The 21,452-nt window shown below is 41.6% G+C and overlaps 2 protein-coding genes across 3 annotated transcripts in view; one reads left to right on the top strand and one right to left on the bottom strand.

The window, feature by feature from the left end:
• DOCK7 (dedicator of cytokinesis 7) overlaps positions 1-21,452 on the bottom strand; it is an 89,136-nt gene that overhangs the window by 41,465 nt on the left and 26,219 nt on the right. The window contains exons 11-16 of the mRNA XM_018072008.1: positions 20,480-20,645; positions 19,724-19,866; positions 17,295-17,388; positions 16,127-16,289; positions 988-1,105; positions 153-223 (exon numbers count right to left, since the gene is read on the bottom strand). Of these exons, the coding sequence (XP_017927497.1) occupies positions 153-223; positions 988-1,105; positions 16,127-16,289; positions 17,295-17,388; positions 19,724-19,866; positions 20,480-20,645 (755 nt within the window). The remainder of the gene's footprint in view (positions 1-152; positions 224-987; positions 1,106-16,126; positions 16,290-17,294; positions 17,389-19,723; positions 19,867-20,479; positions 20,646-21,452) is intronic.
• On the top strand, positions 5,991-18,447 carry ANGPTL3 (angiopoietin like 3). 2 transcript variants are annotated; one of them, XR_001920600.2, is made up of 8 exons: positions 5,991-6,587; positions 7,657-7,767; positions 8,532-8,649; positions 9,356-9,469; positions 10,323-10,418; positions 12,193-12,465; positions 13,906-14,255; positions 18,310-18,447. XR_001920600.2 is itself a non-coding variant. In XM_008925166.3 (7 exons), the coding sequence occupies exons 1-7, from the start codon at positions 5,991-5,993 to the stop codon at positions 14,085-14,087; spliced, it is 1,491 nt and encodes a 496-aa protein (XP_008923414.2). In that variant the 3' UTR covers positions 14,088-16,344. The 2 variants fall into 2 exon arrangements, 1 of the variants encoding a protein (XP_008923414.2); XM_008925166.3 differs by lacking the exon at positions 18,310-18,447 and having other exon boundaries at positions 13,906-16,344.

The raw sequence follows: 21,452 nt of genomic DNA, 5'->3' as shown, positions 1-21,452 counted from the left end.
CTGTGAGTGCTGTCCAGGCACTCACTGATAAATTATGAACACTGAGAGTCACTGGTGAGTTACTTCACTTCCACACTGGTAAAGCTTCCCTTGGGTGGAATCACACTTTCCATATGGGGCCATGCCATTTCCCAAGCTGTCATGTGTTTTACCTGTTGTGATACACTACTGCTGTGTATGCTTCTTTGGAAAATTCAGGACAGCTGGATTTGCCAAAGATGACCTGCAAAAAGAGAAAAAACACAGAAATCTCCCTATAAAACTGTGCCAAGAATGTGTTCCATAGTCCTGCAGAGACATTTATAGCTCCATTTACCAGTGTGTGCATCTGTACAGCTACATCTGCTTGTTTCCTGCCCCTTCACTTATAGGCAATGTTTTACTTAGTCACGGAAGAGTCACAGTTTTAATAACCCCGGTGACACTTGCACACAGATATGGCTGAAGAACTGATGAATGCAACCACCTCCCACAGACCCTCACTGAGTGTGGATCACTTCTGGCCCTGGACACAAGTCTGTCACCTTTAATTTTGTTGGCATGGATGCAAAGATGCTGTTCCAAACACAAGAGGTGTCCACTGCAAACACAGAATCATAAAATCACAGAATGCTTTTGGTTGGAATGGACCTTAAAGCTCATCCAGTTCCACCCCCTGCCACGGGAAGAGACACCTTCCACTAGACTAGCTTGCTCCAAGCCCCATCCAACCTGGCCTTAAACACTTCCAGGGATGGGGCAGCCACAGCTTCTCTGGGCAACCGGTGCCAGGGCCTCACCACCCTCACAGTAAAGAATCTCAGGTTAAAATTCCAGCTACTTTGCAAACTCTCTACAAATGTGCTCTTTGCTCTGGAGTATTGTAATTTTATACTCCTCCAAACTTGTAATTTTGAAATGTATTTCAGTGAGGTTTTCTTTAACACGGGTTTCATGACTTCAGCGTGTACTCTGCCTTCCACACAGAGCACAATGTACTTCCCTCACCGGCATGGCATTGCTTGGGTCCTCTCCGTACATGAACTGGACTTTTACAGTGATATTCCTGGCAGATCCTTGGCGGTTGGCAAAGTTAAGGCTCTGTGGATAGACATAAAGTAGATTCCTGCAAGACACAAAGGCATCAAGTGATGAGAGGGTTCACACATTTATTAATGTTGTTATTTAAACCCCTGTGGAAACACTCAGAGTCAAAATGAAGGTTTTGACCCCTTATTTCAGACATCAAAAGACATAATTTTAAACTCTCATCATATTTTGAAATAGTTCCTGTTTAGAAAGGCACTTGAAAAATACATAAAAATTTCCCAGTGATTCTACAATATCAGAAGTTCAGGTGGAAAGAAAACACGATTGTTCATATATAAAACTACTGAGAGGTATTTCTTTGCTCAATACAAAGCAGCTGGTTTCTCTTAAATATCCCCCTCCTTGTGGCCTGTTCTTTTTTTCTTTTTTTTTAAATCTCTTGACATCATGATGACTCCAGGTTACATTTCTCCTCTGAAAATGGATTAAACTAAATGGGTATTTGTAGCTTCAGGTAATGACAACAGTCCAAGGTATCTAAAGAACTGCTTCAGAGACCAAAGTAATAAAGTGCTCATCACATCCACAGGGAACGTGGCAGGATGTAATGGGAGGAAATTGCAGCACAGGAGATTTAGGACAGACACAAGGGAAAATGTTCTAGCTCTGAGGAGAGTTAAGTGGTAGAACAAATTGCCTGGGAGGGTGTGAAATCTCCATTTTCTGGTAGTTTCTGAGGAGAGGTGAGGTAGACACCCCTCCAGATGGGTTTATAGACAAGCCCCCTTCACTGGGCAGAGGACACACTTTGGAAACCCCTTTCAGCTCTGTTTCTTCAAGTCTGTGATTACTTGAACAGCGATGAGATGCAAAATTCTGCAGTATTTTCCATCCTCTGAGACCCACTGAGTCTTTGACAAGAAGGTGAAAGTTGGGTTCACACTTTATTAGCAAAACTGTCCACTATAAGTCCCCACCTGCCTTATAAGCATATAATTTAGACCTGGAGAAAGTCCCTTGCATATTCTTTTAAAGTAAAAAAGACAACAGCCCCAAAACTTTTCCACTCAACACTCAGTTATTCAAAGGAAACGAACCTTCTTTAGCCTCCAAACAAGCCAAAATATATGCATTATTATACACCTTTAAAAGAGCCTGGAAATCCCTAATCCATCTCCCACATAGCCCTGCTCACCCCACCAGCATCATTCCCCCTTGGACATCCTGGCTCCTATAGGTCCAACCACAGGATCCAAGAGGGATGCTCACACTGCCTACTCATGTGCTGCCTTTATCTGCCAGGAATAAACTGGCATGTTGCATTTTACCCAAACACTGAAGAACCAGCTCTTTAATATCCCTGGTTTGTAGGGCAAGAGGAAAAGGAGGCCCCTTTCCCTGTTGTCCCCCTCTGGGAACTATTTAGTGGATCTGAACACAATTTTTAAGTAGTTTCCAACTGTTGCTTGTCCCAGAGAGACAGAAAACAACAGATGGGTACAGAAAAGTGAAGTGAGCAGCACAGCAGGACAACATTTAAGGCACAATAAAGCAGCTGCTGTGGAGTGCTGGCAACAAGAGGCTGAAAACAAAGATACTCTTTTTTGGATTCTCAGGAGGGTGGTAACTCAGTGAAGGTACCTGGTCCCTTTTTAGATGCTGTGGGTATCCAAAACACATGCACTGGGCTAGAGGTGGGACCCTCCTGGAGGAGCAGCTGGAAAGAGGGGCTGCCCTAAGCTGTCTGAAATGGCATCAAATGTCAATTTTTTGGCCAATGAATCCCACACAAGGACTTGGTTCTGACAGCAACTCCATTTGCTCCCCGGTAGCCATGGACAGTCCCACCTATACAGACATGGGCTAACGCTGGTCCTATGGAATTCCCTAAGAGCAGTCCAGCTGTACAGCTCCAGATAGATATACAGGGCAGGGCTATGAACCTCTGCTTCACCCCTCCAGGCAGAGGAATATGCTTAGCTGGCATGTGGGAATTCCTTCCCTCTCAAGTCCTTCATGGTGAATTAAGTTTTCGAATCCCATCCCCACTGGTCACTTTGCCTAATCAACGCTCTAGTACTATTTCAGAGGGGGCCTGTGCCATTTTTGTGACTCTCCTAAATTACTTTGTTCTGGCATGAATACATTTGCTCCTTGATGTTCTTTTTAAAATGAAAATGGGTATGAAAATTTACTCTAAAATGTACCTTGCTCATAAAACTTTTATTAAGTATTATTAGTGCTTAAGAGAAGGATTTAAGGTATTTGTGAAGCCAGGCTACAGGATCCCTATATTAAAGGCAGTCTTATGCTTGGACTGATTTATGCTGAGCCTAAGCCAAGCTTGCAGTTCTTCTGTCAGGGCTTGGCTGCTGGGAGGGAAGGAGACAACTCAGTGGGAGCAGGATCCATTCCCCCTCGTCCTGTCCCTCCAGGCCCTTGTCCGAAGTCCCTCTCCAGCTCTCTTAGAGCCCCTTTAGGCACTGGAAGGTGCTCTAAGGTCTCCCTGGAGCCTTCTCTTCTCCAGGCTGAACATCTCCAGCTCTCCCAGCCTGTCGTCTACTCTACACAGGCAAAAGTCACAGATTTTCCTGTCTAAGCACAGTTACAGGAGCCATGGAAAGGGACTGAGGACTGAAACACAGACAGGAACATTAGAAATGTCTTGATTTCTACCAATAAAAGCTTTAGCCAGGAGTTTTAAACCCAAGGACTTGTGTCTGGAGCCTTTATTAAAATGCAATGCAAAATATATGCAAAGCTTACCCTATTATCTCAAACAGATCTCAAAAGTACTTCTACTTCCATAAAATGAATTGCTACAGTGCAAAGGCTTCCCAAGCCACAGAAATAATGGCACCAGGCACTCCTCTAAACATTTATGTAATGTGATTGCAGCCATCTTGCAAAATCCATCATAAAGGTATTAAAACATTAAGAGCTGATCCTAACTCTTAAGAGGGAATTCCTAACTATCATGAAAATTTCCCTTTTCAGTAAAGCCCAGAGACCTTTTGCTTTGCTTTATTCCTACTATAAAAATCATTTAAAGCCCATTTAATCAGGGTCACCCAGGTGCACAAAAGATCTCCAGGATCATGTTTGTTATATACATCTTTCCCTGACTGGGCTAACAGCCCTCAGAGGCAGGATTATCCCTTGGGTTTCCACAGCTCCTGAATCTTATGGTTTAATCATGCCAGAAGCTTTTCCCCTCTCTGTTTTCCTATGTCCTGGTTTCCTTATGGACTCTGTGACTGTTGTGACATCTAAAGGTGATGTTTTGTAGTGAGCTTTTCACTGCCTGACTTCATTGGCCCTGGCATTAATATGGAAAAGTGCTTGGCAGCTAATTGTGATTTTTAATATTTGACATCAGAGCATTTTGACTATCTTTCCCCTCTGGAAAACAAACCTTTCTAAAGGGTAGTGTCACATCTGAGCAGCACAAGCAGCACATGGGACATGCAGGAGCTCCTCAAGCTGTAAACCTGGTTAAATGTCTGTTCTCCAGCTGCTATTTCTTGAGTAACTTCCTATGTTTTTCTAATGACTAAGCCAAGAATAAGGATTTGGGGGGGGTGATGGGGTTAGGAAGAATCCAAAACTATTTAAAACAAACTAGACAGATTTCTGGCAAGAAACAGTTAAAACAACAGAAAATTATTCATTTGAAACCCCATAAAACCAAAGCCACTTAAGTACTTTGAAGCTAATTGCAGAAATTCTATACTCTGGGCAACCTAAATGCTTATCATGCCAGAAAATTCTCTTTTAAGAAATCCCCATTCTCCCCAAAGTTGGGCCTGATGATCTCCATGCTCCTGCTATTTTTCTATATTTCAGATACTCCAGTAAGTCTGATCCAATACAAAATATTCTCCAGCAATTAATGTGAGATCTAAAATACTTTCACAGTATTTAATTATGAGTGGGGATGTTACCTGTATTATTATAAACCCTTCAACACACAGGAAGTTCAACATATTAGACAACAATTTCATTTTAAAAATATTTTTCTATGGATGTTTCATATCATACGTGCATTTGTACATGAACAACAAAAAGTCCAGGGGAAGAATTACTAAACATACAAAAATCTAGCTACCTAAAAGCTCTCCCAAGTACAGACTATATTATGCATGGATTGCTTTTGATTTCTTGGATTGCTATGAGTGATTCCAGAAAGAGAAATACCTTTCACTCACACTGCAATACTACTCAAAAAACATCCATGTTTCCATGCAGAGACCCACTGCAGAACAGGGTATTTATTTCAGAGCACTTGCAGCCTTGCTTTATGTAGTATGAATCTTAAACAGCAAAAAAAAAAGGGTAAGGTGAGAAATGTAAGCGAGATATTATTTATCTCACCCACCTCTGGAAAGCAGTTCTTAAAAAATAAGTTTTATATGGTGTAAATTACTGCACAAACCTTAACATAGTAGAATCACATCCAGGCAATCTCTGGACCTAATTCCCTCTTTCTCACTTAATCTGAGCTAGATGACAAGTAAATCCACTGCAGCACAATGAGTTACATCAGAAAACGGTACAAGATGAGAATCAAGCCATGTGAATCATCTGGGAATATTTTGCCCTTCCATAGCTTATCAAGGAGCTGCACAACCTGAACACCCAGTGCTCTTAAGTGTGGTAAATCCTTTCATACTCCTGAGGCAATAAAAGGAATCAAACAACACAAACAAGTAGCAATTTGAGCCCTTATCAAGATTATGACCCAAAATTAATCTATTAGAAAGAGTTGTGTGAAAAACACTACATCATCAATAACATTTTATAACAGAAGGTCTGGCAGGTGGAAAAGTTCAGAGCCAGTTTAATCAGCAACGTGCCCGTCTCTCAGTTTTATCTTTCCGGATATCAACCTACATCTGTGAGGGGTTACGTTCGTGCACATACACAGTTTAATGATCAACCCACCGGCCGCCTCTTCTGAAATGAAGAGGAGTATAAATAGACCCAATTCTGCAACTCAGAGCAGCCACACAGCAAAAACCATTAGCGGGAAAAGTCTCTGCATCCTGAATGAGCAAAGAGAAAACATGAATATCACTCTGGTCCTACTATTCATGGCCCCCCTTGCTCTTTCAGCAGACAAGGATTATTTCTCCGTTGATTCTGCTGGATCTCCTGAGACCAAATCCAGATTTGCCATGTTGGATGATGTACGAATCTTGGCCAACGGACTCCTGCAGCTTGGGCACGGCCTGAAAGACTTTGTCCACAAGACCAAGGGGCAGATGAATGACATCCTTCAAAAACTTTACATTTTTGATAGGTCCTTTTACGAGCTCTCCCTGCAAACCAGCGAAATCAAGGAAGAAGAAGAACAGCTCAGGCAAACCACAGCCAGACTGCAGATCAACAATGAGGAGATAAAGAATCTCTCGCAGGAGATGAATCTGAAGATCGAAGACCTCATTCAAAACAAAATCCAGCTGCAAGAGAAAGTGTGGGGACTGGAAGACAAAGTCACCAAACTGGCCATCATCCAGCCTTTGATGCAAGAGACAAAAGAGATTTCTTCACTCAAAGTAAGTGATCTGTGAAAGGCCCTGACACACAGAGCCCAAAGTTCACTCTAACACCATTATCAATAGTTATGCAACAGAAGCTCATGCTTTCCCTTCTCTTCACTGTCATACTATTCTGTATTTTGAGAAATCACTGCAATAATCTTATAAGAATCATTGTCTTAATCTGATATACTGTACATTTTGCAGTAAAATTCCCCAGTGAAATCAGTGAGAAATTGTGAAATTATAAAGCTCTGTATCATTTTCAGTATTTCTGCAAATCAAATTTAGGATATTTTGTTATCGTGATGATAAAAAAGTCTTGCAATGGGGAAAATTATGTGATTCCCAAGCCAATGGGTTGCCATCATCTCATCCCAAATCAGTGCACTAGGAACTGCCTGCTCAGTGCAGAAACAGGGAGTTTAAACCTTTAAAGAGGGGTAGCTATAGAATCAATATATCCTCCAGGACCAAAGAATCCTACAAGTGTTGATAAAATTAATGTTTAGAGAATTATACCTGCAAGTATTTAGGTGGGTATAAGGTTTTCTATGGAAAAGGAAGTGTTAACTGTATTTTGCAGAAGCATAAAAAGTCTAAGAAACTAGTTAAAGAAAATACTGAATGTTTGTGTCAAAGCAGATGAAGCCCAATCTCCCAAATCCCAATCTAATACCCTAAACACTGAGAATTGTTCTCTTTTTTTGGTCAGTGACATACACCTAATTTGAATCAAGGGCCAATCCCACAGAACATAAATTGTTCTGGATGTGAAAATGGAAGGAAAGCAACAACAAAAATGGTCTACAAAGTAGTTTGTCTTGGAAAAAAATGGGTGTTTATTACAGAAGGAAAGAAATTTGCCACTTTAGAGGCAAAGCAGACACCCCTTTGAAGCTTGACTGATGATCCTTGTGGGTCCCTTCCAACTCAGGATATTCTACAATTCTCTGGAAAAGGAAGGGCAATGACCAATAGTTTGTGCCTCTCAAAACTGGCCCCTTGACAAAAGTTACAGAGGCAGCACCACTGTGAAGGTCTTCTATTGCTCCTAACCACAACCCCTCTTCCTTCCTGCCCTCAGGCTTTTGTGGAGCAGCAGGATAATGACATCAAGCAGCTTCTCAAAATTGTGGAGGACCAGCACGTGCAGCTTGACAGGCAGCGCAACCAAATCATGGAGCTGGAGGACAAGGTACAGGAACCATCTCTGCTCCTCTTTTCACCTCTCCTAACACTGAAGGAGTTGAGGGCCTCATTCACTTTGGGGATGTAGAGGAGAATATGAACAATTTTGAGCACAAACAGGTGCCCATTCAGGTGAGAGGCTGCTGTACTATGGCCAGGAACAGCTCTGATATATTCTCTCAATGCCAGGCTGCTGCATTTTGTGACTGCTAATTTTGTTTTTTATCTTATTATCTATCATATTATTGTTCTTCCATTGGTCTTGAAGTCTCATTACTTTCTACCTCTGTCTGCTTTTCCAATATCCACTCCCACAGGGAGCCACGTTCTGCAGTACATGTGTCACCGTAACACCGGGTATAACAGACATAGTCATATTTAACTTATTCCTAAGAGGAGGCTATAAAAGGAAAATGCATTTCAGCCTAAGGAACTGTGGGTTCTGTGCTCTTTAGATGTTGGTATTTTTTGTGTAAGTGATGTCACCTGAGGAAATAAGTTAAATCTGTTTGCCCATTAAGGTGCTCCTCATGAGAATGGGTCATTTACTTGTCTCATGAATCCTACCTTGTCTGAGCAGTGGTTCAGTTGACATTCATGCACCTGAAATCTGCCAGTGTGGTGCTAAAGTTATTTTTATGTGGCAAATTGGGTATTCTAGAGGATTACATTCACAAAAAAATTATTCTCAGCGCGGTATTATTCAGCTTGATCCACGAATCTCATCATTTCCGAGCCTCGGGAAATTAAGTGTAATTATGATTCTTTCAGCTAAATCACATAGAGCTCCAGGAACTCACAGAGAACTCCTTCACAGAGGAGCAACCAGAACCAGAGACCATCCCCTTTCCTGTGCTCAAAGCCACAGCTGGAAGATACGGATCTGATGGTGAGACCTCATCTCTCAGACATGACTACAGCACACATTGCATTCACAGTATCCTCTGTGAAAGCTTTGAGTCGGTATTTAAGTCAAAGACTAAAACTAAAAGACTTTCATGTTATACACAGGGGTGTGGGAAGGAGCTACATTTCTTCCTCTGGAAAAAATATCATCACCTATTTAGCACCACTACAGGGGTACTTGTCTCTGGGGTGACGCATGAGAACAAAGTCCAATAATGCAGCAATCCTGTCCTCAGGATCCATTCACCTCTTGTAAATATGTGCTGTGGCCATCCTTTAACCCATGTCTGTGTTGCAGAGTATGATCAGAGAACTAATTTACTTCACACTGTCTAATTAAAAGATTCAGAAGAGCTTTCTATACAGTTGAAAGGCAGTGGTGAAGCCCAGCAGGGGAAATGGTATTTATAGGGAACTTTACATGGAGTAGAAAGTCCATTTGTCAGAGTCTAGTCTTAGGCCTTAGAAACTTTCCAGAAGTCTCCAAACCGAAACCTTGCCTATCTTAAAAAATACAGGCAGTTTAACCTATGTGTAACTTGGCAGTATTATTATGCTCAAAGTAGTCTGCCCATTCCATGACATTTATTATAAAATTCCCAATATGATAATTCTACTTTTTTTTTTTTGGCTCTCAACTTACCACACCTAAAGCAGGATTTCTAAATGCCTGCTGTTTGCTTTCCCAGGTGCTGCTCCTGACTGCACTGCTCTCTATCACAGTGGGGAGCGGTTCAGTGGTGTTTACACCATTAAGCCCAACAGCTCAGAAGCCTTTGATGTCTACTGTGAAATGAAATTTGGTAAGAGCTGTGCCAGCAATAGTCTCATTTTCACATAAGTAGCTTCTTATAAGCCAAACAACTGTGTCTCATCACAAAGTACACAAAAACTTACCATGATTTATGTATCCTTTTGGCTTCTCCTACTGGCCTGTCTGTGCTCTGAACTCAGGTGTTCCATATCCTGAAATCTCCTTCACACTGCTTTCATTCTTTACTCACCTTACTCACCTTTTGCTTATACCAAGGAAAGGACTTTCAATCATATGACATCAATTAAGTATATCAAAAGAACAAGCCCCTTTAGCTATAGATAATGAAAATGGTAATTATAAAAGCCATTATATGGCAACCATGAATAGATCTCCCAAGGAAATGCAAACAGTGGATGTGTAAATAGCCCCACATGGGGCTGCCCTGTGCAAAAAGCTCCTTTGCTTACATTGGCTGAAACTGGTGAAACGAGGGTGTTGTGACCTGGTCAGGAGAAAGGCCCCACTGAAGCTCCAGTGGCACTTCATCCCTCCTCCAGAGCTGTACCAGCAGCCAAGCACTATCAGCAGAGTGGTTCTGACAATCTGATCCAATGCCTAGAGCTTTTCACATCTCTTTTTTATCATTTTCTCTGTCTCTCAGCCCTCATAAATGAATGAAACCCAGTTAAGGCAGCCTATCAAAGCCAGTCCAGTGAGCTGAGTCACCACGAGTGTGGTGAGGACACTCTAACAGCCCCACATTCTCTTCAGTTGGGCTCACTTGAATTCCCTTCACGAAGATTTTGACTAACTCATTCTACCTCAAAATTAGAGCACCCAAGAGCACACTCATAGGCAGGCAATAAGGCCAGGTTGTGACTCATTTCCCCTTTTCACAGGCACCTCCTGGACTGTAATCCAGAAGAGAGTGGATGGATCACTGGATTTCAACCAAACCTGGGATGCCTACACAAAGGGTTTTGGTGACCTCAATGGTAAATATGCCCTTTTTTGTCTATTTGTATCAATTGATTTGAGAAGCTGAATCTTCTTATGGAGAGGTGTTCACATGAGAGCAGGCAAAACCTGCAGTAAAATCTGAACAGGTGACTGATTCAGCAGACTACCACAAAGCACTTACCAGAACACACAGCTCAGTAAAATTCTCAAAGACACCCCTTCAAATGTGTGTTTAGAAACTGAATCAGGCCAGAATGCTTTAAATGCTATTTTATCAAGATTTTACTACTGATAAAGTAGTAAAGCCTTTAAAATATTCACAAACGCAAAACCTCACAAAGTTTCTGTCACTACTTTCTCTCAACCTCTGCAATCCTGTTTCCCCTAAAACCATGACAAGAATTTTTCCAACCCCAAGAGATCCGAATGCTGTGTTTGCTCCCCTGAGCAAACACATCTGGCTCCTCTGTGCAGTGGCCAATCCCCTCCATGGTGGGATAGGGTGAGGAAACACCCACATTCCCCCGTTAATCATCAACTCCAAAGAATCTGTAGCACCAAGAGCTGCCCAACAGCAGCTCTTTGCCCATCCAAAGTATTTTCCTTATTTTTCTCACAGAATTAGATGAGACTCCTTTTGTTTAGAAAATATTTTTACTTTCTAGGCACAGCGCAGATCTAAACCTCACCAAGGTGGGCAGCAGCATTGACTTATTTCCACATCTTTTACAATAAAGAGCTGCTGTATCTCAACCTTTGCCTCAATTTTGAGACAGTAACTCACAACTGATGTAGATTTTCACCTGTACAGTTTTACTGATCATATTGGAAGCTATAATTGCTCCTTGAGTAGTCTCCAATTCCCAAATACTACACCAAGATTAAGCCACATTTTTTCAGTGTCAGGTTTTACATTGTTCTCAGTTATGTCCTACTCAGTGCCTGTTCTGAGGTGATCAAATATACCAGGTTACTGCTACTAACCTGTAAATGGTGGGAGTATTTTACTCAACCATCTTATCTTCTATGGCTTTAAATGCCAGCTGCACACATGGCACTCACATTCAGCCACACTTTCTACATATGGCAATTACCTGCACTGATAATCACCTACTTAATGAATATAATATATGAAACTAATTAAACTAATTTCCAAGAATTCCAGTAAAAGAAAAATTCCCTTTTTACACAAGGGAACCCAAGTTTAGTTCTGCAGCTCTTTCCTTAGAAAACGCAACAATTGCCATTAGGTTTTATGTATGTCATTTGCTTCATTTGTCACACAGTTCCAATTACATGTTTTAAATGTCTCCCTCTCAGAGTTTCACATGAGGTGGGAAAGTTAAAGAGAGAAGCTCCAGTTCATTTATATCTCTTGCTTTTATTGATCATTGGTGTGCAATTAAACAGAGGTAAACAAAAAGAATGTAGCAGCAGACCTCTGCAAAGATCAACAGTCCCCAAGACTCAAATTATTGATTTAATTAAAGCAATTAATAAATCCTTTTAAATACTATTTTCACACATACTACCTACAGGTTATCTGTAAAAACAAACTCAATAGCAGTGTGAAAAATGTGAGTTTTTAGGGAAAGTGTATCACACAGCCCCTTCCCCACAAACTTCTGTCCCTCGTCCTCAGCTCTGACATCTCCCAGGTCTGCCCTTGTGCAGATTACTTGAACATATATTTTCAAATATTTATATTTTAAAGGTGAACAAGCTGAGGGATGGGTTAAAGATCTGAAATACGTGGTGTATTTATGCCTAATTCCACATTAACAACATTTATTTACTCCAACTTTGCAGAGGAATTCTGGCTGGGCCTGAACAAGACCTATTCCATCACTAAACAAGGGGATTATATCCTACGGATTGAGCTGCAGGACTGGAAAGGAAACAAACGTCACATCGAGTACTTGTTCAGCTTGGGAGGCCCCGACACCAACTACACCCTCCAGCTTTCCCGGATCTCCGGGAGCATTCCCAACGCCCTCCCAGAGCAGACAGAGCTGCAGTTCTCGACTGCAGACCACGATGTGGACACAAAACACAACTCCAACTGCCCACAAAACTTCCTAGGTATCAGTATGCTGGGAATATTAACATAGGAATTGCTCTGTTGCATGAATTATAGGATCATAGAATCCTGGAATGGTTTGGGTTGAAAGGGACCTTAAAGTTCACCTAATCCACACCCCTGCCATGGGCAGGGACACCTTCCACTAGACCAGGCCACTAACCTGGCCTTGGATACTTCCAGGGATGGGGCAGCCACAGCTTCTCTGGGCAACCTGTGCCAGGGCCTCACCGTCCTCACAGAGAAGAAATTCTTCCCAATATCCCATCTAACCCTGCCCTCCTGTGTAAATTACCAACATCAGAAACAGAACAGGCAGCACAGGTTGAAATAAACCCCCAGCATGAGATTTTGAGCTATGAAGGCAAGGGCAGTCCCTGCTCTGATGCTTGGTCTGGTGTGGCAGTCCTAGGTGGGATTGTTTAATGCCTTCTTGCAAGAAAACACAGAAGACAAACTGACTCTTAACTCCATTTTAACTACAACCCAAAAGTTAAGAATGACAGTGAGGTTCCATTCAAAGGCAGATTTTAGTTGTTTGTCAAGTATACATATTATAATCACTTTCAAAAGAGCAGGAGATGCAAGGCTCCTTAGAGATAATTTGGTTAAAGGGTTCTTAATGCTTTGATTTTCTAGAGCTTTTATGTTTGCCAGTTTATAGGAAAAAGCAAACAATTGAAAAAGCAATTAAATTATTAAACCACAGAATACAGAATTGCCCTCCAAGGCACCTGCTTCATGCAACAAATATTTTGTACATCCTCCTAGGCTTGAAAATTGTGAATGTCTGAAACAATACCCAGAGTGTCACTCAGCTCTTGGGTTCAGTTTTGGGTCCCCAGTAAGGGACCCAAGGAAGACATTGAGGGGCTGGAGCATGTCCAGAGAAGGGAACAGAGTTGGGGAAGGGTCTGGAGCACCAGGAGCAGCTGAGGGAGCGGGGAGGGGCTCAGCCTGGAGAAAAGGAGGTTCAGGGGAGACTTTCTGGCTCTCTGCAACTCCCTGACAGGAGGGTGGAGTCAAGGAGGATCAGGCTCTGCTCCCAGGGAACAAGGGACAGGGCAAGGGGAAATGGCCTCAAGTTACACCAGGAGAGACTTTGATTGATATGATGGAAAACCCCTTCATAGAAAGGGTTATCCAGCCCTGGCAGAGCTGCCCAGGGCAGTGGTGGGAGCTCCATCCCTGGAGGGATTTAAAAGGCACGTGGATGTGGCACTTGGGGATATGGGTTAGTGGTGGCCTTGGCAATGCTGGGGAAATGGTTGGAATCAGTGACTTTAGAGGACTTTCCCAACCTAAATGGTTCCACGATTTGGGTATACTGGGTAATTGTCAATTCTAGAGTCTAAAGCAGATTTATGCTGCAAACAGGAGCTGTTCCTCAGAAACAGAGCAGCGTGTCAGAGTACAACTGACATTCCCACATTATTCCTTAGGAGGCTGGTGGCACAGTGAGTGTGAGGAAACCAACCTGAACGGGAAATACGTCACACCAAGGTCCAGGGCAAGACTAGAAAGAAGAAAAGGCCTGTACTGGAAGCCTAAGAAAGGAAGATACTACTTTCTCAAGTCAACTAAAATAATGATACACCCAACGGATTTAAAAAGCTTTGACTGAGGGCTCGACCTGATGCATTTTAATTCAGAACATACTCACTGAACGTTACCACATCAAAGGACTCCATATTTTGTTTACTAACAGATGCCTGTCTCAATCCATACCCTGTATGGAGTCTTCTCCAATACATAAACCTGAGGCATCTGAGATGGTCTTACAATACATCTGGTGAGTATTTTTATTCCCTCAAGCCTCAATGTCAATGTGGAGCTTTTACCTCCCCAGGATGAATTCTAATGCTTCGGAGTCAACCACCTTACTCATGTACTGAATAATATTGCTTGGGGGAATGGGTTTTCAGGCTGTTGCATTTGGTTTTGGGTTGTGTGGTAGGGAAAACAAAAAGTGTTTCAGGAAAAAAAAGGTCTGGCATGATGGTATGGAAGAACATTTAGGTGTTAACCTATAGGGAAAAAAAGAAATTAGAAATTTTGTTTCTTAAAGTAACTAATTTGATGTTCGGTTCATTTTACTGTTGTGGAATGTTTTTGTGAGCAAATGGAAGATGGGAAATTCCCCCTTGTAGGGCTCTGTGTACTTCCAGGGAAGTTCTCAGCAGTGTAGTTGAGGCAAATCATCTCTGGAGCACTGTACTCACACAGTTACAGGTGTGTGCACACACACATCAGTGAGCCAGAGCGCAGAGCTGATCTTTTAGATACCACACTGAAAAATAACTTCACGACTGCGGTTTGTTAAGAGCTAAACTTCAAAGCTTATTGAAATGAGTAAGAGATCTGTTCTTCTCATGTGAAATGAATCAGAGCCAAGCCTTTGTGACTTCTCAGTACAACCAACTAAGAAACAAAATGAAAGACCAAGTGAGAACACAACAAAACCCCTTTCAAACAGAGAACAGCTGCCTGTGGGGCAACTCCAATGGGGCCAGTGGTACCAACCCACACACCCTGTAGGCACAGCCCACGTGACAGTGTTGGTCCAGCTCCTGAGGACATTCCCATGTTTAACTTCAGCTGCAGGACACTCTAAGGATCAGTGCTGAGGGACCCAGACCCCAATTCTGCAGTTACAGTGAGTCATATTGACTTGTCTATCTCACCCAACCCTTGTACAGTACCGATTTTTTATCTCAACATTTGCAACCACGCAGAAAATGGTTTTAAATTGTAATTTTCCAGAGCAAACCAACTGTGAACAGAATGTGCTAATTACAGAAACACCAGAAAGAATACTTTTACTTCTCATGGATTTATTATAAAGAAGAGATCAAGCAGTGCTGCTTATTTGTACTGGTGTATCGTAATGCTTCATTACCTGTCCAATAAATAAATAAATATAACTTTTCAAAAAACACGATATGGAACTTGACTAAACTCTTCTTAAAAGCTTTGGTTTATAAAAATTTGGCTAGTATCTAAATTTTACAAAAAGAAATAATGGATTTGGTAAATTGGTGAAATTACTCAGCTGAAATTACTCAGACATGTAATGTCTTCAAAGATACTGTGACAAAGCTTTAAATTAACAATGAACAGAAATCTGCTCCCTGTCTGGTCTTAGTTATAGAAAGGTTATTGTTTTTCAGGATATTCAAAAAAATTTCTTATCTTCCTAAGATTTTTTTTCAGGCATTGTAAACAAAGAAATTGCTTTTAAATCAAAATGGAAATATGAATGAAAACGTTACGTATTTTCTCCATTTTTCCTTACTTAAAAGAAAAAAAGTCACTGAAAGTGTCAGAAAGTAATAAAACCAGTAATAGAATGATGACTTTAGCAGACAGATAAAGGACAAATCCTACATAAAACTGAAAAGAATTCAACTAAATGCCATCTTGAATTCTGGGAAATGGTGAAATCTCTCACGTGCTCTTATGCACAGCCAATTTTGGTGAAAATATGTTTGTCTCTTCACAACTGTGTATCTTCTGCTGTGTCACTCTGAACCCTCTTAGTGCCTCTGGCACAGCAGATCTACCCAGACACCAAGTTTTGCAACAACCCAGGTGATAAGGTAGGAATTTCTAGACTTGCCAGTCTGAGGCCCTGAAATGTGAAATGTATTTCAAAGCTCTGACCTGTATGTGGTATTTGGAACGTAGACATCCCTGGCAGGAAACTCCAGGATTTCTCTTGTAGGTCTGACTCTGCTGTCTGGGTAAAGCTTGACTTGCAGCAGCTCTGGAGTGAGACAGTAGTGGGGGTTCTCTGGAGCTGGAGATATGTCTATCTTTAATTGAGCTGTAAGAAGAAAATTATTTTATTACAATAAATAGAAATTATTTAAACAAAAAAAGCATAATCACGCTTTTCTTCTTCTGATTAATATACTACATATTAATTCCATAAATAAACAAATGATAAATTACAGCCAATGTGGATTTGTTAAAAACAACTATCAGCGAGTCAAACTGATATCTAGGGCAACTGGGGGACCAGATAATAAGGACCAACAGGAAATACGTATCATAAAAAGTCACAGATGATTTTTTCACAGGCAAGCTGGGGAAACACAGTGTAGATAATGCTCCTGTGAGGGCCAACTATCGTTACAAACAAAGGAAGGGAATAGAAGAAGGGTTGAAAAACTCTGAGACTTGTCAGGCTACAAAACAGAGGAGAACAGCATAAACTAATAGTGGTATTCAAGTGCTTGAAAGGTTGTGATCACTGCCCTGAGGCCATGATAGACCACATTCAGTTTAATTTGCAGCAAGATAATTTTGCCAAGTTTTCTTAAAGCTTAACCTGAGTGCAAGGACAGCTGAGCACCGGGGAGATGATCCAAGGAAGCAGCAGGATTTCTGTCACTGGAGATTTTTAAGAACAGGTTAAGTAAATATTGTCAGGAATAGCACAGGTCAAGGACCAGTTTCACTGCTGGTGTGCCAGCGTTTCTGTTTCCCTTTCTCAAGCAGAGGCGGAGTCTGTTCCTATTAACCCAGGAGACGGATCTCCTTTTGGATAGAGAGTAGAAAACAGGGTTCCTCAGTTTCTGCTGGGTTTTGGGCACTGGAATTTGCATCCTCCTCTCACAGATACTAGTCTCAGTGTGACAGGAGCTGCATGTGCACTTGTACCAGTGAAAAACCTGCCAAAATGCACCTTACTGCTCCTGGTCTGCCATGGATTGGTGTCAATGACTTCTTTAGGGTTCCTGGGTGACAACAACCAAAAAAGGAGGGAAATTGGGAAGGATTAACCAAATACCTTAACACGTGACCCAAAAGGATCCCCTTTTGATACCTGTGATGGGTCTCAATCTCCGCAGCACCGATGACGGGCGTCTCATGTCAGCCAGGAACTTGTACAGATCCTCATCACTCAGGCGATCGCCCTCCTGTTGGGGTAGGAAGAATCTGGTTATCTAAACAACCCACCAGAACGGCCAGAGAGCGAATAAACCATCTCACACTACAGTCTCTTTCCTCTGACATCAAAATGTACCTTCCCAGAACAAGGTGTTAACATTAACATGTTAAATTACACTTCATTTCTCCATCCTTTTCCCTTCCTTTATCCCTTATTAATCATCGTGACAGCTACAGGAACTTTTAATTGAAAACCTTTTCTCTCCCCATCAATATTATCTTTTTCAAAACTGAAAATGGCTGTTAAAAGATTTCCCCAAAAATATCCATTTTTTAGAAAGTATAATAGTTTGAAAAAGTATCTGTCATTCAGGTAGTGAGCCTCATTCCTCCTCTGCCCTTCCTTTGGGATGAGCCTAAATGAATCTTACTTTCCAGAAGTGTTAAGAAACAGTGGGAAGTGGAAGGAGTGTTGTCAGTCTTCCTTGTACCACATTCTAGTAGCTCAGAGTTTTGTTAATTTTGCAAACATTACAGAAAATGTGACTCTGCCACTCTTTAACTACCCCAAAGTAGAAGCTATCTGCTAAAAAAGGTAATAAATCACAATATGAAAAAAAAAAAGCAAATGGAAGGATAAAAACACTGGGTAGTATTCAACTAATTAGACTTAAGAAAAAGGAGATAAGAATCAGAAATTTAAAATTTTAATGTTTGGCAGTTTTTAAAGGGCAAATTAATAAAACAAGTTGTTTCAAAGCTGCCAAGAGAAAACAACCTCAACAAAGTAAATAAATACATGCTTTTTAAATCCTTGATAACTTAGTGGCCAGCGTGAAGTGGTGTTTTACACCAGTTTTATTCCAACAAGGGCTGCAGAGCAGGTCAGGGGAAAGGCTGCATTAGCAATGCAGTAATGCTTTTTTTTGCCTTACTTTTTTTCATTGCAGAACTGGATTTTTTTAATCTCCCAAGTAAAAGGAGCTTCCAGTGCTGTTCTGTCACTGACACAGAGCCCCATTTCACTCCTACTGAGTTTCATGGACACAGAGAGCACCAGAGGCAGGAGCGACCCTCACTTACATGCTCTCCATGTATTTAAGACCAGACTTTGGATGGCTCCCCACAATGCAAGTGGCACATAACCAAAACAATCAAGAAAAAAAGGAGAAAAAAAGAAGAGCTTAGCCAGCTTTCAATGGATAGAACCCAAATCTTTGTATTCTCAATGAGCAAGAAATCAGACCAAAAGATATCTGCTGGTCACTGTAAAATCTGGTTTTATACACAAAGGTGACATTGAAATAAAAAGTTTTCTTAACAAGATGTGGCACTAAGCAAATCTTAGAAAACGGTTTCAGCTCATTACTTTTTGCTAAGCTTAACTAAAAATTTTATTCCATTAAATCATGTTTTCTACTTCTTCTTGGGAAAATCCCAAGCTCTAGCTTAGAAGAGCTCCCACTCAGCAAAGCAACATCAGAAGTAGAATGCTTTGGTTTCTTAGGGATCCCTGGATGTGTCCAGAGAACTGATGCCAACCTCAAGTCACACTGAGGAACCTGGTTCTGAGCCTGCTGATGTTTCAATCACCCAGTGAAACCAAAGGAATCAACGGACCATCACAGAATGGTTTGCGTTGGAGGGGACCTTATAGCCCATCTTGTTCCACCCCCTGCCACGGGCTGGGACACCTTCCACTAGACCAGGTTGCTCCAAGCCCCATTCAGCCAGTGACTTTTCCAGTGCATGTTAGAAAAATCTGGAGCAAGAAAAACTGATGTTCTTCTGTGAGGACCCAGTTCTGTTAATTGGAGTGGTTAAGTCACTAAGCCATAACGATGCTTTAGCATTCAAGTCAAAAGCAGCCAATAATTTCAAGTTCCACAAGATAATTATTCACAAATTTATTGAAAGAATCCATCAATTGACTGTGGACCCATTACTGGCAGAATACATTACATAATATTATATAACTGGAAGAAAGTAGGCTTTTGGGCAGAAATATCTGTGAGGCCCTGGCACAGGTTGCCCAGAGAAGCTGTGGCTGCCCCATCCCTGGAAGTGTCTAAGGCCAGGTTGGGCGGGGATTGGAGCAACCTGGGCTAGTGGAAGGTGTCCCTGCCCATGGCAGGGTGTTGGAATGAGATGAGCTTTAAGATCCCTTCAACCCAAACCATTCTGTGATTATATGATAACTAATATATGATACAATAAACCCACTGTATGATGTTCAAGATCCCCCTGTGATCAGGGAAATATTACAAGCATCACAAATAAGTCATTCAGGTCTAAAGTGACTTCAAATGATCAAACCCCTCTGTCCAAGGAACAACTCCTTAATTAGACAGCTTCACATCATACTTGTTTGAAGAAGTTTGTCACTGTCAGAGTAGCTGGTCTAAAACTGGTCAGGTTGCAAGCCTCATCCCCACTCGTGGTTCTCTCCAAGGAACGCCTCCCAACAATACTGGAATTCCTCCTCTCCGACCATGATCCTTTACGTTCTGCAAAAAATAAAAAGGGGAAAGAAATTAAAAAAGAAAGAAAACCAACAGCCCAAGAGCCTACTTTTGTTCCAGCCAGGATTTCCTTCACAAAAGGATGGAGGATGGCAAAGAGGTGGTTATGCTCAGGCAACCCCACTCCAGAGGCTGTGAAGCACAGCTGACTCCTGCTCCTCTCACAGCAACCTCACCGCAATGCCTTACTGCTATTTTAAAGGTCTTTATCATGTTGAGATTTATGTATTTCTCTTGCTCTGAAAGATGATGAAGTTGGCAGTTTTGGGGATGCTGAAGAGCAGTTTCAGATGAGCTCACAAAGATTAATCCACTCCTTTGGAAAATGTTCATCAGCCTGGAACACTCTCTCAGTCTTAGAAGCTTGGTTTTAAATAATGTAACAGATGGTTTGCTTGTAAAATCCTTGAAAGATAAATCCATTTGTTATCATGGACTTTTCTGTTTTAGTTCAACCATGACCCCAGACTACCAGAAGGCCCAGGGTGTGGGGGAAGCGATAAAAGGAGCAACGGCAGCTACAGGGGATGTATGAATCAAGACTTCAGTAAACTCTGGACTTGCCCACATTCCCTCATGCAGGTGCCAAGGACTGTACCTCCTGTGCCAACTTCGACTTCCGTGGAATCTCTTTCCAAGCTCCCAGCGCTGCTCACGATGTTCATCAGATGAATGGCTGTCCAGGCAAAAGGCATCCGATACTTGCCGAGTCTCTGGCAAAACTGCTCTGCCTGGCCTTTCAGTTTTTCCAACTTTTCCTTATTCTGTGAAGAAAATAAATCAATTCAGGAGATTAAAAAGAGAAGAACAGGAACGAAGGTTCATTTAGCAAAATAAGTGAGGAATGATGGTGTCTTTTCTAACTCCCAACGACTGTTTTAATAGCACCTTCTAGAGGAGGATCACCAAGTGTTGTGGAAATGCAACTTCTGCTTCCCAAAACTGCCCTCAGGCCACCAGAGACAGGACAGTCTGACTGTCAGAGCAGCTGTTTCATGCTTTTAACCCTTCTGAACGGCCTGTCAAATCTCAGTGAGCTCATCTGCCCACTGCTCCTTCAAAAACATCTGAATTTTCCTCTCTGAAGTCTGAAATAGCCTTTCCTAATGTCAATTTATGCAGTAGGTACTCAGATCATCTGGAGTTGCATAGGGAACTCAAAACGTTGCTCAAATAAGTAGTATCATACTTTGTTGAGGAAAGAAGGGAATAAAAGAGAATTTTTCCATAATTCTGCATATTGCTCTTTAGCAATTTTTTGCTTTAGAAAGGTTGTTACCTACAAGACTTTAAGAAAACCTCAGACAGGGACTGGGTAACAACAGAGAAACAGCTGCGGCTCCAGTTCAGGACGTGCTTATGCACTTTGAAGGAGATGTTGAAAATTATCTTTTCACCCATATTCCCAAGCATCTTGCAAATTCAATTCCAAAATTTCACTTAGGAATACAGGAAACAGTTTTTTCACTTTTGTTATCTATACACCTGAGGTGAAAAACATTTATTTTTCATATTGTGGTACAGTGATATAAAGACAGACACAGACAAAAAAAAAATATAAACTTCTTCAC

Source organism: Manacus vitellinus, unplaced genomic scaffold (assembly GCF_001715985.3).
Source record: "Manacus vitellinus isolate BGI_N305 unplaced genomic scaffold, ASM171598v3 scaffold_21_pilon, whole genome shotgun sequence".
NCBI lineage: Eukaryota > Metazoa > Chordata > Aves > Passeriformes > Pipridae > Manacus > Manacus vitellinus.
This window is presented reverse-complemented; position numbering and strand designations above follow the sequence as displayed.

Excerpts from the sequence above, each read along its gene's own strand:
- ANGPTL3 (XM_008925166.3), top strand. The coding sequence starts at position 5,991 with ATGAAGAGGAGTATAAATAGACCCAATTCTGCAACTCAGAGCAGCCAC. Across the intron at positions 6,588-7,656 it reads AAGAGATTTCTTCACTCAAA|GCTTTTGTGGAGCAGCAGGA; the intron begins GTAAGTGATCTG and ends TCCTGCCCTCAG. Across the intron at positions 9,470-10,322 it reads CTACTGTGAAATGAAATTTG|GCACCTCCTGGACTGTAATC; the intron begins GTAAGAGCTGTG and ends CCCTTTTCACAG.